The following is a 14,185-nucleotide window of genomic DNA, read 5'->3' as shown; positions in this document are numbered from 1 at the left end:
AAAACATGGAAAGGTTTATTAAACTGCAAAAACTTTATTTTTGCAGGACATCCTGAAGCACATTTTGCTCTAGTTTTTCAATGAACATCTCACAGAGTCTCAACCAATACAACACAGTTTGTGGCAGCCAGAAAAACAAAGTTTCTGGAGTATAACAACTACTTTCAAAGTAAGTGCCATACAATTAAACAGGAAATAACACTTTCAAACCAGGAACAGAATTTTTTGTTTCAAATTTTGTTACATAGTGTGATTGACGGATTTGATTAATACATTTTCTCTGTAGGAATTTCTAGCTCCTCCACTCCACTCCTCACTATTCTAGGAAGACCTAGAGATTCCTGAACACCTCTCTATGGATATCTAGGACATCCAGTGCTAGCTTATGGTCAATTTCTGGTGGTAGTTGACTGTGGAGTTTTTATAGAGAACCTAGAAAGATTTAGAGAGGTGCTTTCTTAGGTGAAAAAATAGCATTTGTTCTCTCTTGTGGAGTGGAGTAAGTGGAGAGTTTACTACAATAGTCACTTTTTTTTGCTTCTAACCAAACAATTAAAATTACTAGTTTAGACTAAAACTCCCAGGATCTTTCAATCAGTATAGCCAGTGATTATGGAGGATGAACAAATCTCGGTATTTGAAATAAGCAATGTCCCCAATCTTTACATTAATCTTGGAAATTCTGCTTTCAAGGCACAACTATGGCCAACATATTGAAGCTTGGGTAAATTTTGCAGGAGACGGCATTCTCATGGCCACTGAAAAATACAAGATAACTCTCTTTTCCCTTTACAGGGCATTTGTGGTGATAAGTGGGAAGGAATCGGAAGGTTCTGGGATGCTCTCCTAACCAACTCCATTAAGCTGTTTAGTGCAAAGACAACCCATTAAGACAGTGGTTCTCAAGCTGTGGGTCCCCAGATGTTTTGGCCTTCAAATACTAGAAATCCTAACAGCTAGTAAACTGGCTGTTAGGCCAAAACACCTGGGGACCCACAGGTTAAGAACCACTACACTAAGAGTCTCAATGGGTGGGTGAAACAAAAAAAATCAACTATTGCCAGTGGTCCTTCTTCTAGAGGGTATTCTTGGAGGTTATTAAGTGGGCTTTTAAGACAAATATGGATGGTGGAAGCGTGACTCCTGCTCAGGAGATACACATCAAGACAAATCAATAGATGAACAGCAAAAGAGCCAATAGTTTGATCTTAGCCTATGGCATCAAATAAATTTAAATTGAGAAATGAACACTGGTTATTTCTTTAGGCTGTGATCTAGATAGCGGAATATTAGGGGCACCAAGATGCCTAATCCCCATTGTGCTGGGTGTGTAAAAACATCAGCCTAAACAAAGAGATATGATTTTTCACCTCTTCTCCAGTAAAGCATAACATGGTATATATACAAATATATATCAGAAAAGGAAACTTTTTTAAAACTCCCTTATGGAGAAAACAATACTCTACTTTTACACTTACCAGCATGATTAGCAGTTCCATTCCGCTTTTCACCATCCTCCACTTGACATTTTTTCGCCATCTTATGAAGAATTGATGCCCTTTCTTTGAACCTCCCTGGGGGGAGAAAGCACCCATGTTAAAACACAGCTATTTCTAGGCCGTTGCATCAGCTTCTGACTTCACACCATAAAAGTATGTCATGCTGAGCTCTTCTAACTTCAGAAGACTGTGCCCTTCTTCTCACCTGCCTCCCAACCCCTTTTTAGAAAAGTAACAGCTTGGGAACGTCTGTGTTTCACAAAATGTTTGTGCAACTTTGAGGGACGGCACTTTTGGGTAAGGAGGACAGGTTTATTTAAATCCAACTAACTCTGAACAAAGTAAAGTGTCAGAATCATTCCAACTTTTATTAATAGCTCAGCACTTTCTTTTCCTATTCCCCTAGAGTCTAGTCTATAGGGAATTTTTTGCAACCGAGAGCTCAATATGATATATGTTTATCTGAAATAGATGTGACTGAACAAAATGCACTGAAGCCTAAAATGTCACTTTAAAACAGGTGTCCCCAAAATTCTTAAGTCAAGGACTGGGACATGGTCCCTAACAATGTTGGGGGCCCAGGCTATAGTTTGAAAAAACATGAACAGATTCCTATGCACACTGCACATACCTTATTTGTAGTGTAAAAAATGAAAGAACAATACAAAATTTAAAAGGAAGAACAATTTTAACCAGCAGAAACTTACCAGTATTTCAATGGGAAGTGTGGGCCTGCTTTTGGCTGATGAGATCGTCAAGTTAATTTGAATTGTTATTGTTCTGTGCCTTCAAATAGTTTCAGACTTAGGGCGATCCTAAGTCTAAAGTTTAGGGCAGGGGCCAGGTAAACAAGGTAAATGGTCTTGGCGGGTCACATTCAGCCTATGGGCCTTAGTTTGGGGACCCCTGCTTTAAACCATAAAAATGACATTGAAAGTTTGCATACAAACACCCACCGGGTCATATCCAAGAACTGCTTTCAAAGGACTGAAATACCAATTTCTTTTACATTAAAAATAATAATGATTTAGTCAATCGATTTACTTCTTTAACTCTGGAAGGCCTTTATGTAATTTGGACTCTTGCCAACATGATTTTTGAATGATGGCTGTATGAGTCTGGTCCAATGTTTTTCTCTGTTTTAGTACTACTAATTTCTTTGATTCTGAGACACCCTCCCCTCCATATAAACATCTCTAAAAATGAAATGCATTAGAGAATCACAGGTGCTTATCTAATATATATATTAATGAATTTTTCTTATCTGTTGGTACTGAAATTAGTGTACACCTTACAATCAATGGCATCTTAAAATTGATGAAATGCAGTATGGCCATCAAGTGCTATCTAGGTAAATACTATAATAATGTCCCATAAAGACTTAATGGCAGGTTATGTTCCAGAGGTTCATATCTAGCTAGCACAAACCTTTTGTCAAATAAAATAAGACACCATCCCATGGTGGATATACCCATATTTTTACTTTCTTTTTCTTTTCTACTTTTGGTCAACCAGGTTTTGTATACATCTGAAATAATGCAAAAAACAGGTTTGTCTTATAACCCAAGAGTGTATGAGTACAAAAGCAGCTATGCCTTTATACTCTACTTGGTTAGAAGGTTGTCATTCGATTAATACCCCCCACCAACAGAATGGCTTCAACCAGCAAAATGGGAATGGGGTAGTGATAGTCTCTTTCCCATGCAGCTTGCTGTATATCCTTAACATTTAGAAGTGCCAGAGCAAATATAAGGAAGAGAATGGGGATCTCCATGGGAATAGGAACTCTGGCTATATGATAGGAAGTCATAATATTGGCTACAAATATGCCTAACTCTTTGTTCTTGGGCTATATCATTATTTTTACAATTATATGGGAAATGGACATAGATACAGGTAGTCATATTGAAATGGGGAGTACATGGCCATTCTAATAACTGGTGGAAATATTAATTCCATTTCCCCTTTCTTCATGTTTCTGACCTACAGATTATCCTGAGATAAATGAAGATTCAGATCAATGTAGGAAAATGTATCATTCCTGGTTTTCTGAAAAATTTCTGGAGTACAGAGAACAGCTAGATTGAATGAAGCTATGTGTCCATTTATAAGAGATACAAGTGGAGTATCCCTTATCCAAAATGCTTGAAAATAAAAGTGTCTTGGATCCCACCCTCCAGATTTTAGAATCTCTGTATTTACATATATGTACATAATGAGATTTCTTGAAGATGGGAACCAAATCTAAAAACCAAATTCAAAGGGGTTTTATATATACCTTATACACATTGGCTGAAGGTAATTTTATACAATAATAATTTGATTAATGAACCCAAGTTTGTGTACACTGAACCATCAGAAAGCAAAAGGGTCACGATCCCAACCACCTATGCAAACAATTTTGGGTTTTGGCATTCTGAATAAGAGATGCTCAACCTGTATAAGCATATTATGAAATTAAGGTACCTGAAATGGAATAGCCAGCAATACAATTTGCCTCATCCAGTTTGAAACTCAATCACGAATTAGTTCAGAAGAACAGCTCATGTTTTAACATTAATGTTTCAGAGTAATTTGAAAAGCTGCCATTCATCTAATAGTCTAAATATTCTAACAGCACTAGATTTCATCTGATTTGGGAAGCCCAAATTATTTATTTATTATTTGTTTACTTCATTTCTCCCCTGCCTTTTTTGACCTGAGAGGGGACTCAAGGCGGCTTACAAATCTGGCAAAAATTCAATGCCGTACAGACAAAGAATAAAACACATATCATAAAAATATAAACAATCTAAGCATATAAGCAATTAAAGCTCATAACAATCTATCAAACAGATTAAAAACACATATAAAATGCTGAGTCATGATCTCATGCCATCTGCCATCCAAGTTAATGATTAGATGGGAGATGACCAATGAATACAAGGTACCGTAGTCTATATTTCAGAGGAAGGAAGTGGCAAAATGACCTCTGAGTAGTCCTTTCCTTTAAAAACCTCTATTAAATTTGTTGACAAGTGACTTAAAAGTACACACACACACTTTTTACACAAAACAATGAATCTTGTACACACTGAACATCTTTACATTACGAGTGTTTATCACAAGACACTGCAACAGCAGTTAACATAGCAAATATTAAAAAAAATTAAGCAAAGAATTATTATTCAAGAAAAAGAGACTGAGAAAGAAACAATTAATACAACAGTCCCATTATTATCTTATTTTAATGTAGTGCAAAACTCAGAGTTAAAACAATAGATTCAGATCCTCACATGCTGAAAGTAGTGCATATGAGCAGAGAAAAAGAGTGACAGAGGTACACAAAGCCATTTGTTCATGTTGCAGCAAAGCAGATTTACAACCTTATCCTATAGTTAACTAAATGTGGAAGGCCGCACACGTTCCTCCTACAGACACCAAGGAAGATGGATAGACTGCTGCTCCTTTCCCCCTGGCATATCATCATGAGATGGCACTGCCATTGGGCATAGTGGAAAAGAGAAGTGATGATTCATAGACCAATATTTTGTTGCAAAAGTTAGTTCTGTTGTTAGTTAATGTTGTCTAGATCAATGATTCCCCAAATTTGATCCCCCTGGTTTTCAACTCCCGGAAGCCCAAGCCAACTTGTCCTAAGATCAGGGATTCTGGGACCTGAAGCGTAGACACACGGAGAACCAAAGTCTGGAGAGCACTGGTTAAGAGGGAATATCTCAAAAAAATCCCTGTGCTGTTACAACTGGAAAAAAGTTTAGGTGCTGTACAGGAAAAACACATTTTGGTGCACAAGACACATATTCCGCTGATCTTTTAGTGTTCTCGTAGCTTGCAAGCTATGAATGCAGCCTAACTAAAAGTCAGGATTAAGACGACTTTGCCTGGAAGACAGAAGTCTTTCTGGAATATGGCCATACAGCCCAGAAAATTCACAGCAACTCAGATGCCTTTGCTTCTTTCCTTGAATACTGCTATAGTGCTATTGCAATAGCTAAACACTGAATCCACAAAAAAGGTAAGTATGATTCTCTGTGGAGTAGTAATAAAAAGCAAGGGATCAAATAGGGTGAATTTTGTAGAGCAAAACATACTAACAGAAAGGCTCACGTTCACTTTTATCTCGTATGGCATGGAGATTTCCAAGAACTATGATTACATGGGGGCAGGAAATGCAGAAGTATCTTTTAAGCTTCTAGGTTATCCATAGATGTGGCAGAAAAATCAATGTAATGTGAAAATGCCACCACCTGCCCTTTAAAATGCTTAACATAAAAATGTCAGGGAAAAAATATATCTGAGTACAGCAATTAAGAGCAAACATTGCAAATACTATACTATTGCTCCCCACTCCCATTCTGGTTGACAGGAAAGCCTCACTTTCTAATATAACATTTCCTTCCCATTTCAGATCCATTCCACACTGCATAATATCACCGAATAGGTCCTAACTCTTAATTAAAAGAACCATATATCATTTGCTGTTCCCAAGAGCCAAACTCCACTTTATTTACCCATTATCCTGGACTGATCTGGCATATGGTGGAGTTTGGAAGTGTCCAGAATTTGGACCTCTCCCCCCCCCCCCCGACTTTATCTAATGTGGAGTAAAATTGTGTTAAGATGGCCTTGCCCTGGGTTACCCCGGATCAGCTCCATGTGGTTTTTGGACACTACAGAGTATAATTGCCTCTATACTGACCTCAGTGGTTAATGTAGATGGTGTCCTTGTTGTATTATCAAGTAGTGTTTCCTAAACATACATTGTCTGAGTAAGATGAATATAGGAACAGCAGTTGTTCTTGCCTGGTTAAAAAGAAGGGAGAATCTGGAGGAGGGGTAAACAGCTACCTCCCCTTCCCGATTCTCCCTGAAAATTGTCACTTCTAGAAGTAGGAAATAAAATTATGGCTGAGAAGCCCAAGTTCAGTTGTAACCTTAGCTCGGATGTGGGGAGGGCAGGACAGCAGCAAGCCCTTTGTATCAATTATACATTATTCATATTTAAAAGAAGGATGCAAAATGTTCGCACACTTTGCAAAATGTTCTCTGATACCACTCCAATTTAAAAATTTATTTTAACATTTCTATTGATGCCCTGTAGGCACTGAGATTGCATGTTTAGAAAAACACTGATGGAAGATACAGCATCAGCGCTGCAGAAACGGATTCATTCTCCTTTGCTGTTAGAATCATGGTGTGGTCAATGCTTGCTCACCACAATATTTTAAAAATCAAGTTGCTGGACCACACAGTTTTACTGTTTCTTTTGGGAAATGAAAATTGTGATCACTAAGTTAAGTATATTTCTAAAGTCATTTTGTGATTTTTATTTTCTTCAAATGGCTGGACAGCAAAAAGGAATATGGGATGAGTATGTTCCAGAGGACAATTTTCTGGCTCTTCAGAGACACACCACTTCTGAAAATGCAAGAGAAAGACAAGACCAGCCTGCTTTTGTTTTTGTATTTTTTTGGAGGAGGGGGGGGGTTGTAATCTTTTATGGTGGGCTATTTTTGTAGAAAAAAACAACAAGCCATAGGAAATTGACTTTGTTTTTAATGTGACACCATCACTCCTAGAAGTGTCCTGGTAAGGAAATCTGTTTTATGATTCCCTCTCCCAGCAGAAATATAGGTGTGTGCCCCTTGCTAGAATAAGTCCACCCCACATAAATGTTTTGAGGGATGCAAGCAAGCTATTCAATTCACACCCTCCATTCTAAAGGTTGTATTCTGGGTCAAACTTCTCAGTTCTACTCCATTGCTGTCCATGCAAGATATGGATTTTGGACTTGACCACATGAAGCCGCTATCTCACTACAGCTGTGCTATCATGTATCCATATTGGGCTGAGCATCTTCAAAATCGCAGCTCTCTTCAATACAGTAGGAGGTACATGATGCCATGCAATAAGAATTATTCACCAAATGTGATAGCTACAACAATGATTTGCCTGCCTGTATTCTGACATGAAACTTATGTAGAATCAATGCATAAATGCCTACGTTATGCATTGGTTCTACATAAGTTTCATGTCAGAATGCAGTTGCAAAGACTAATTGGAAACTAATTTAATCTTTTAGTTATTTATAATGTATTATTTTCTTTCCTGCTTTTAAATAGAATTTAAGTAAGCATTTGAAAATAAATAAATAAATAAATAAAGTCATTCTTAATGTTCCTATTGGGACTGACGTTCAGGCTGAATCCTCTTAGTCCAAGCCAAAGTGGACCAATGCTGAGCCAATCCTTACACAAATCCCACTGATTGTTCTTTTAATTTCTGGTCCTTTCCATTCCAATCCATCCTAGTTGGGAATTCAGGCTTCTGCTGCCATTCAGGTAAAGGACTGAACACATTATTTGCACGACTATTACTACTTTATTAATGTTTTATCAGGAGGAAGCAACAGTTGACAGTTGGGTGTGATATAATGGCTTTTCTTAAGCTGCCAGGAACCATTTTATTTATTTATTTAATACCCTGCCTTTCTCCCTGTGGGGACTCAAGGTGGCTAACAATCTCACACTTTAGTTAAATTGAAAAAGTGCAATGAAAAAGTTAAAAAGTGAATAGTACAGTTTGATAAAAACAGATCAAAATAAACATACTTAAAATAGCCTTTAAAACTCACAGTTGTCACCCCACCCCCTGAATCCCACCCGCAATCCTTCCCCAAATGCCTGCTGGCAGAGGAAGGTCTTGACCTGTTTGTGAAAGGCCAGCACGATTGGGGCCATTCTGGTTTCTCTCGGAAGGGAGTTCCACAGTCTGGGAGATGCCACCAAAAAGGCCCGTGCTCCCACCCAATATGCTCGGGTGGGTGGTGGGACAGAGAGAAGGCTCTCCCCAGTTGATTGTAGATGTCTCCCAGATTAATTGAAAGAGATATGGCCAGATAACCTGGTCCGGAGCCATATAGGACATGGCAAATCTAAACCAGCACTTTGAATTGTGCCCGTAAATGTGTTGGCAGCCAGTGGAGCTGCTGCATGCTCACTAGTCAGCCCCAGTTAGGAGTCTGCTCTTTGGACCAAATGAAGTTTCTGAGCAATTTTCAAACATTGCCAAATTTGCTCCCACATCCATTTTGGTACATCTTCTTTTACAGCAAAATGCTGATTTACTCCATGTACTACAAAAATAAAGTTATTCACATGTCTGCACAACATTAGCTTTATGATTTAATTAGCCAAACAATCAATAAATGGCAATCTGGCAGCTGAATTCAAATGCAACTACAATAATCAAAGCCAAACCAATTGTCAAAACAGAATTCCCCAAATGCTATCAGTAGAGTGACATCTGAGCATCAATTTCTATACATTTGCTATAGCAGGGGTGGGCAAATTGTGGCATTCCAGATGTTGGTGGGTGGCAACTCCCAACAACCCTACCCAGCATTGTCAATGGTGAAGTCATGGGAACTTTCAAACAAAATCTGGAAGGCTGCTAAGTCTCACCCTGTGCAATAGAATCCCACAGTGTTGAAGAACAGCATTTCCTAACCTCCAGCCTTCCAAGAGTTTTGGACTTCAGCTCCCAGAATCCCAGGTAGGTGATGCATCTGAGAATCCAAATACTTGGAAAACTAGAATTTGGGAATCACTGCTATAGGAGATCCTTGGTTTTATTTTGGTGCAATCAGGGTATAGAAAACGTAAGTTAGACCTGGAAAACCACACCATGTCCTCATATGACAGATTATACCAAAAACCATTACTAAGATTCTTGAAGGGGAATACTGTTAATGGGCCAACTGGTATTTTTTCAGTTGAGATTATTGCGGAATTTATTGAACAAATCTCAAGATTTTATATTCCTGATTTTACCTTGTCTACTAATAACAAAAAAGTGTTTTCTAGAGTACAGTATTTGAAATATAGTATGGCCCTTGTATTTTGGGACTGGTATCTGCAATTCAAATACATATTTGCAGGATCAAAACATCTAGATTTTTAAATTTGTGTTTGAAATTGTATTGTCCAGTTTCAGCTGTTTCTGTTTTTATATTTTTTTCAGCTACCTTGGGTTCAGCTACCTTGGGTTCTACATCAGGAGAAAGGTGACATATAAAAGGTATAAATAAATAGCCCAGATAATAAGTCAATGTTTATAATTTCTTCCTGAATTTTACTATTAACAATTACAAAAACATTTTATTGATTTTTTAAAAAATGTATAATATATATACATTGATTAGTCAAAATGTGGGCCATGTTAAAGAAAAAACACATTTGCTGTATGATAGTAAAAGAAAAAAATGGGAAATGCAAGTTAATAAAAAATTTGGAAGTATTAAAAATGTTAAGAAGGATGATAACACATCACAAAATGTCAGTGAAACCATGCAGAGAGGAACCAAAAAACTTCAAAAAGAAGAAAAGGATAGCAATAGATTTGGTTTAAAGAGTAAAAAAATGCTGACACAAAAATTCTAAAATATTTCTTACCTTCTTCAGTCATTGTGTCATAATATTTTAGCTTTCCATATGATCCAAGCTCTACAATATCATAGTAAAAGACACAGAGATAAGGAACCAGCAGACATTCAAGATAATTGACATCCATTCACATATTTTGAATAACATTCACAGCAATGAACAGCAAACAAAAGTTGTCAAAACAGCACATTATGTGATTTTCACAAGAATCACTTCTATAGTCCAGGCTGATTTTGCAAAATATCGTTGTTCACACCATCAGACTGTAATATTTAGATGGACTTAGGGAATAATTCAATCTTAGGTCTGTTTTATGTTCAACATTTGTGCAATGTTATAGTTGCATATTACAATAAACTGTATTGAGTATGAGATTTACTGAATGTAATGTGCAGCTTTTGGGCTAAATTACATTGCTAAAAGTGAGGTACGATTAGATTCGATAATGTCAATAATGTCGAGCTTGCTAGCCTTGGCCATACAGAGGAGAGATGACTTTCCAACTGGCCTCATTCACAAGGTCTTCAAAATCTCACCCTCAGTTTTGAAGACATTGTGAATGAGACCTCAGTTGGGAAGCCACTGCCTCTTCACCAGGCCAATGGAGGGAATGACTTCCCCTTGTTTGTCGGCCATTCCAAAGTAGGCAATATTCAAATATTTTTGTAATGCGTATCTTCAAAACTGAGGTGCACATTACAATGGATAGCACAGTACATTTGAGTAAATATGGTATATTTTGGTATGTGACACAGTGGTGCCCATCCATTAAAACTTGGATTTAGGTGATATGTAGGTTCCTTCGCACTCTATGTTTCTGATCCAGAGTATACAACTAGGTTTAGACACGTGGCATTACAATATGGCTATTGCCATCATTCTGAAATATATACAAGACTCAGTTAATAAGGCCCCTGACCATCCCACATTTCTTTTTTTTTTTTTACAAAGGTTTCTTATGCCCAACCAGCATGTCTTTTTTCTCATTCTCTGTCTAGCTGGAAGACTCACTCCCTGGTAGATCTAATCTCACGCTACTCTAATAATGTTCAAGGAGTGACATCCAATTTGTGGTTACATCGCTGTAACGTATGGCACACACAGCTATTTCTGAAGCCATTTCAAAAATTTCAATTACAGTAGGCTTATCACTTTCATGTGGGTTAGAAATGCAGGACCTGAGCAAAAGTGGAAAAACTGCAAATAAGAAGCCCACTATATTCTTATCTGAGAGAACACCTCTGAGAAACTCTACAGGTCCTCCAGCATGGCCCCATAGTCAAATTATTCTGGAGGTCAGTCACAGAATTGTGCTGGAAGAGTGTTTTTTCTAGGAATTTGTAGGTCGTCCAGCAAGTTGACCAGAGAATTGCCCTGGAGGCCCTTGAGCTTCCTGAAGACAATATATTCATCAAATTAACAAATAATAAAACCCACAGAGATTAAACCTGTAAATGTGGAGGGCAGCCTGTACTTCAAAATACCTGTAGCTATAGAGTTCCTAACAGGGAATGAAACGTTCTGGGGGCATCCATCCTTTCCTAGCTGAACTAGTTTCCAGTCAATTTCCCACATTTTGCCCAGATGCTTCTTCAGATATTTTCTGTTAGAACTCCCTGCTGACGGATGTTTGTTGGGTAGCTATAATCAAAACAGGCTTTTCAGTTGTCACAACCCATTTTGAGAATATTATTTCCAAGGAGCCTCAGCCAACTTTCTTGGAAAACGTTTTCTTCTCTCTCAAACATATTAGATTTTAATTGCTATTTTTATGTATTTTCAGTACAATCTTTCTTTAAAAAAGCACTGCAATTTGCATTGTGTTATTTTAGCTTGCTGCAATGTGTCTCCCCAAAAAATTGCTACTGGGCAAACAAAAGATATAACTAAATAAATGTGTTTTGTACATTAACTGTATTGAGCACCTAGCCCTGCATATTAAGAAACTATATAATTTGCCACCCCAACATGATTCCTCCATACTCCATGGGATTTTTGTGTAGCCTCCCACTCTTTTCAGTTCTTTTAACTTATTAAGGCATCACAAATCAGGGCCGTGTGTAGCTCACTTTTTGTTCATGTCAGGAGTGACTTGAGAAATTGCAAATCGCTTCTGGTGTGAAAGAATTCTGCAAGGACATTGCCCAGGGGATGTTTTGATGTTTTACCATCCTTGTGGAAGGCTTCTCTCATGTCTCCACACGGGGAGCTGGAAATGACAGACAGAGCTCATTCGTGCTCTTCCTGGATTCGAACCTCTGACCTGTCAGTCTTCAGTCCTGTTGGTACAATGGTTTAACCCATTGCACCAGCGGGGGCTCCACTGTATCCCACTGAATAATACGTGTCTCCATTCATCATTCCAAACTAGTGTAAACAGAAGTTTGCAAAGATAGTGGCACCTCAGATATATTGTTCTTCTGTCACTCTATTTAGCAAACAAGACTGGGCATAATTTCCAGTTAGTTCTACAGTTTTGTTTTCACAGTCCTCCTAAAGCTTGTGATCACTGTGAATGGACCACTGGCTGTCTTCACAATGCACAGCAGCTTATGGTAAATATCCCAGGGTTTTTTTTTTATTACCTTGACTTTGCACCATTTTAGACAAAGTCAAGAAATACAATGGAGTTTGCTTGAGTATCCAGGGCAGTGGTTCTCAACCTGTGGGTCCCCAGGTGTTTTTGGCCTACAACTCTCAGAAATCCCAGCCAGTTTACCAGCTGTTAGGGTTTCTGGGAGATGAAGGCCAAAAGATCTAGGGATCCACAGGTTGAGAACCACTGATCCAGGGGCTTTTGGGCAATATGGACATTTAATCGGAGTCTGATTTGGTCCAGTCCAGTGTCCAGATGGAATCTGTCACCATCACCATTTCTCTGGGCCGATCAGAGCAGGGAAAGTGGTTGGTTCATGTCTATGTCATCCACACCACCACCCTTAGTTGGCCACAGAGTGCCTGGCCACTGCTATCACTGCAGTTGATGTTAGAACATGGTACCCACATGACCAGCAAGAATAAAGGGAGATCAATCCCCTCCTTCTTGCTGGTTGTGTGGGACACCCCACAGAAAGGTGATTATGACATCTGGGTGCTCAGAGGGATATCCATAGCCAACTAGGAGCAATAACTATATCAAGGAGGTGACAGCCTTGTGAGGCTGCTGCAATACCAGTTCACTTGGGCAATGGCCTCAGATCTTGCATACATATGCTGGATCTGAGGCTTTGGCCTAGATTCATACTGGGCTAACTGCTTGGTGTAGATGAGCCCTGTTACAACACAATGTGGGGATTACGTGGGGACATAACTTTAGCTTTCCTATTTTTGACAATATGACCCCTTCTTTATCCAACATGCTTTGCAAAACTTTAATTGGAACAATATGAAGTTGCATATCAACATTTTATTACTGTAATTAATGGGCAGGGCAAGAAAAGTGTTTGCACCCAGGAGCACTATCTATTTGCCAAAGCATCAGAAAGGCCTTATGTAATATCCTGGAACCATAAGTACTAAAGGCAATGCATTATGCAACCAACACTTTTCAATTAGAAGAAAACTATCCACTGTTCAGGTAATGGGAAGGTGACATGGGAGTGCGAGCCCCTTTTAGACTTTTCTTCTGAATGATTAAAAAATTCTCATGTGAAAAATCATGAAAAATTAAACTGATCACAGAGTGACTTCCTGATCACTAGGTTGTATTAGATTTTCCATTACAACAGTCTTTCTAAGCATTTGCTAGGAGCTGCTGGGTGACTTTGAGCAACACACACAGCCTCAGAGAGAAGTCAAAGGTAAATCCCCTCTAGCTAACAAAACCCCACAATAGGTTTTTCTTAGGTCACTATAAGCTAGAAATAACTTGGAGGCATAGAACAACAACTGGATAGTAGAATTATTGTAACTATTCTCCTTCCTTTTAATGGAAGGACTTAAAAAGTAATTACAGAAGCATTCATCCATCATTTTGTTCTGCACCTATTTTCAATAGTTCTTGTCTGCTCTCTTCTTTAAAAAATGCTTTCACTTCAGGAACATTTCCATATTATCTCTCTTTTGCCCATCTTGTTGTTGTTCATTCGTTCAGTCGCCTCCGACTCTTCGTGACCTCATGGACCAGCCCACGCCAGAGCTCCCTGTCGGCCGTCACCACCCCCAGCTCCTTCAAGGTCAGTCCAGTCACTTCAAGGATGCCATCCATCCATCTTGCTCTTGGTCGGCCCCTCTTCCTTTTGC

General features: G+C 38.5%; 1 protein-coding gene across 4 annotated transcripts in view; it reads right to left on the bottom strand.

Moving 5' to 3' along the window:
* The window catches only part of SLC24A2 (solute carrier family 24 member 2), a 108,087-nt gene that overhangs the window by 25,572 nt on the left and 68,330 nt on the right, over positions 1-14,185 (bottom strand). For 3 of the 4 annotated variants that reach the window (XM_060762437.2, XM_060762438.2, XM_060762441.2), the window contains 2 exons: positions 9,953-10,003; positions 1,479-1,574 (listed from right to left, as the gene is read on the bottom strand). In XM_060762437.2, coding sequence (XP_060618420.2) covers positions 1,479-1,574; positions 9,953-10,003 — 147 coding nt within the window. The remainder of the gene's footprint in view (positions 1-1,478; positions 1,575-9,952; positions 10,004-14,185) is intronic. The other variant, XM_060762442.2, reaches the window with a different exon arrangement.

This window comes from Anolis sagrei, chromosome 2 (genome assembly GCF_037176765.1).
Source record: "Anolis sagrei isolate rAnoSag1 chromosome 2, rAnoSag1.mat, whole genome shotgun sequence".
Lineage (NCBI taxonomy): Eukaryota > Metazoa > Chordata > Lepidosauria > Squamata > Dactyloidae > Anolis > Anolis sagrei.
This window is presented reverse-complemented; position numbering and strand designations above follow the sequence as displayed.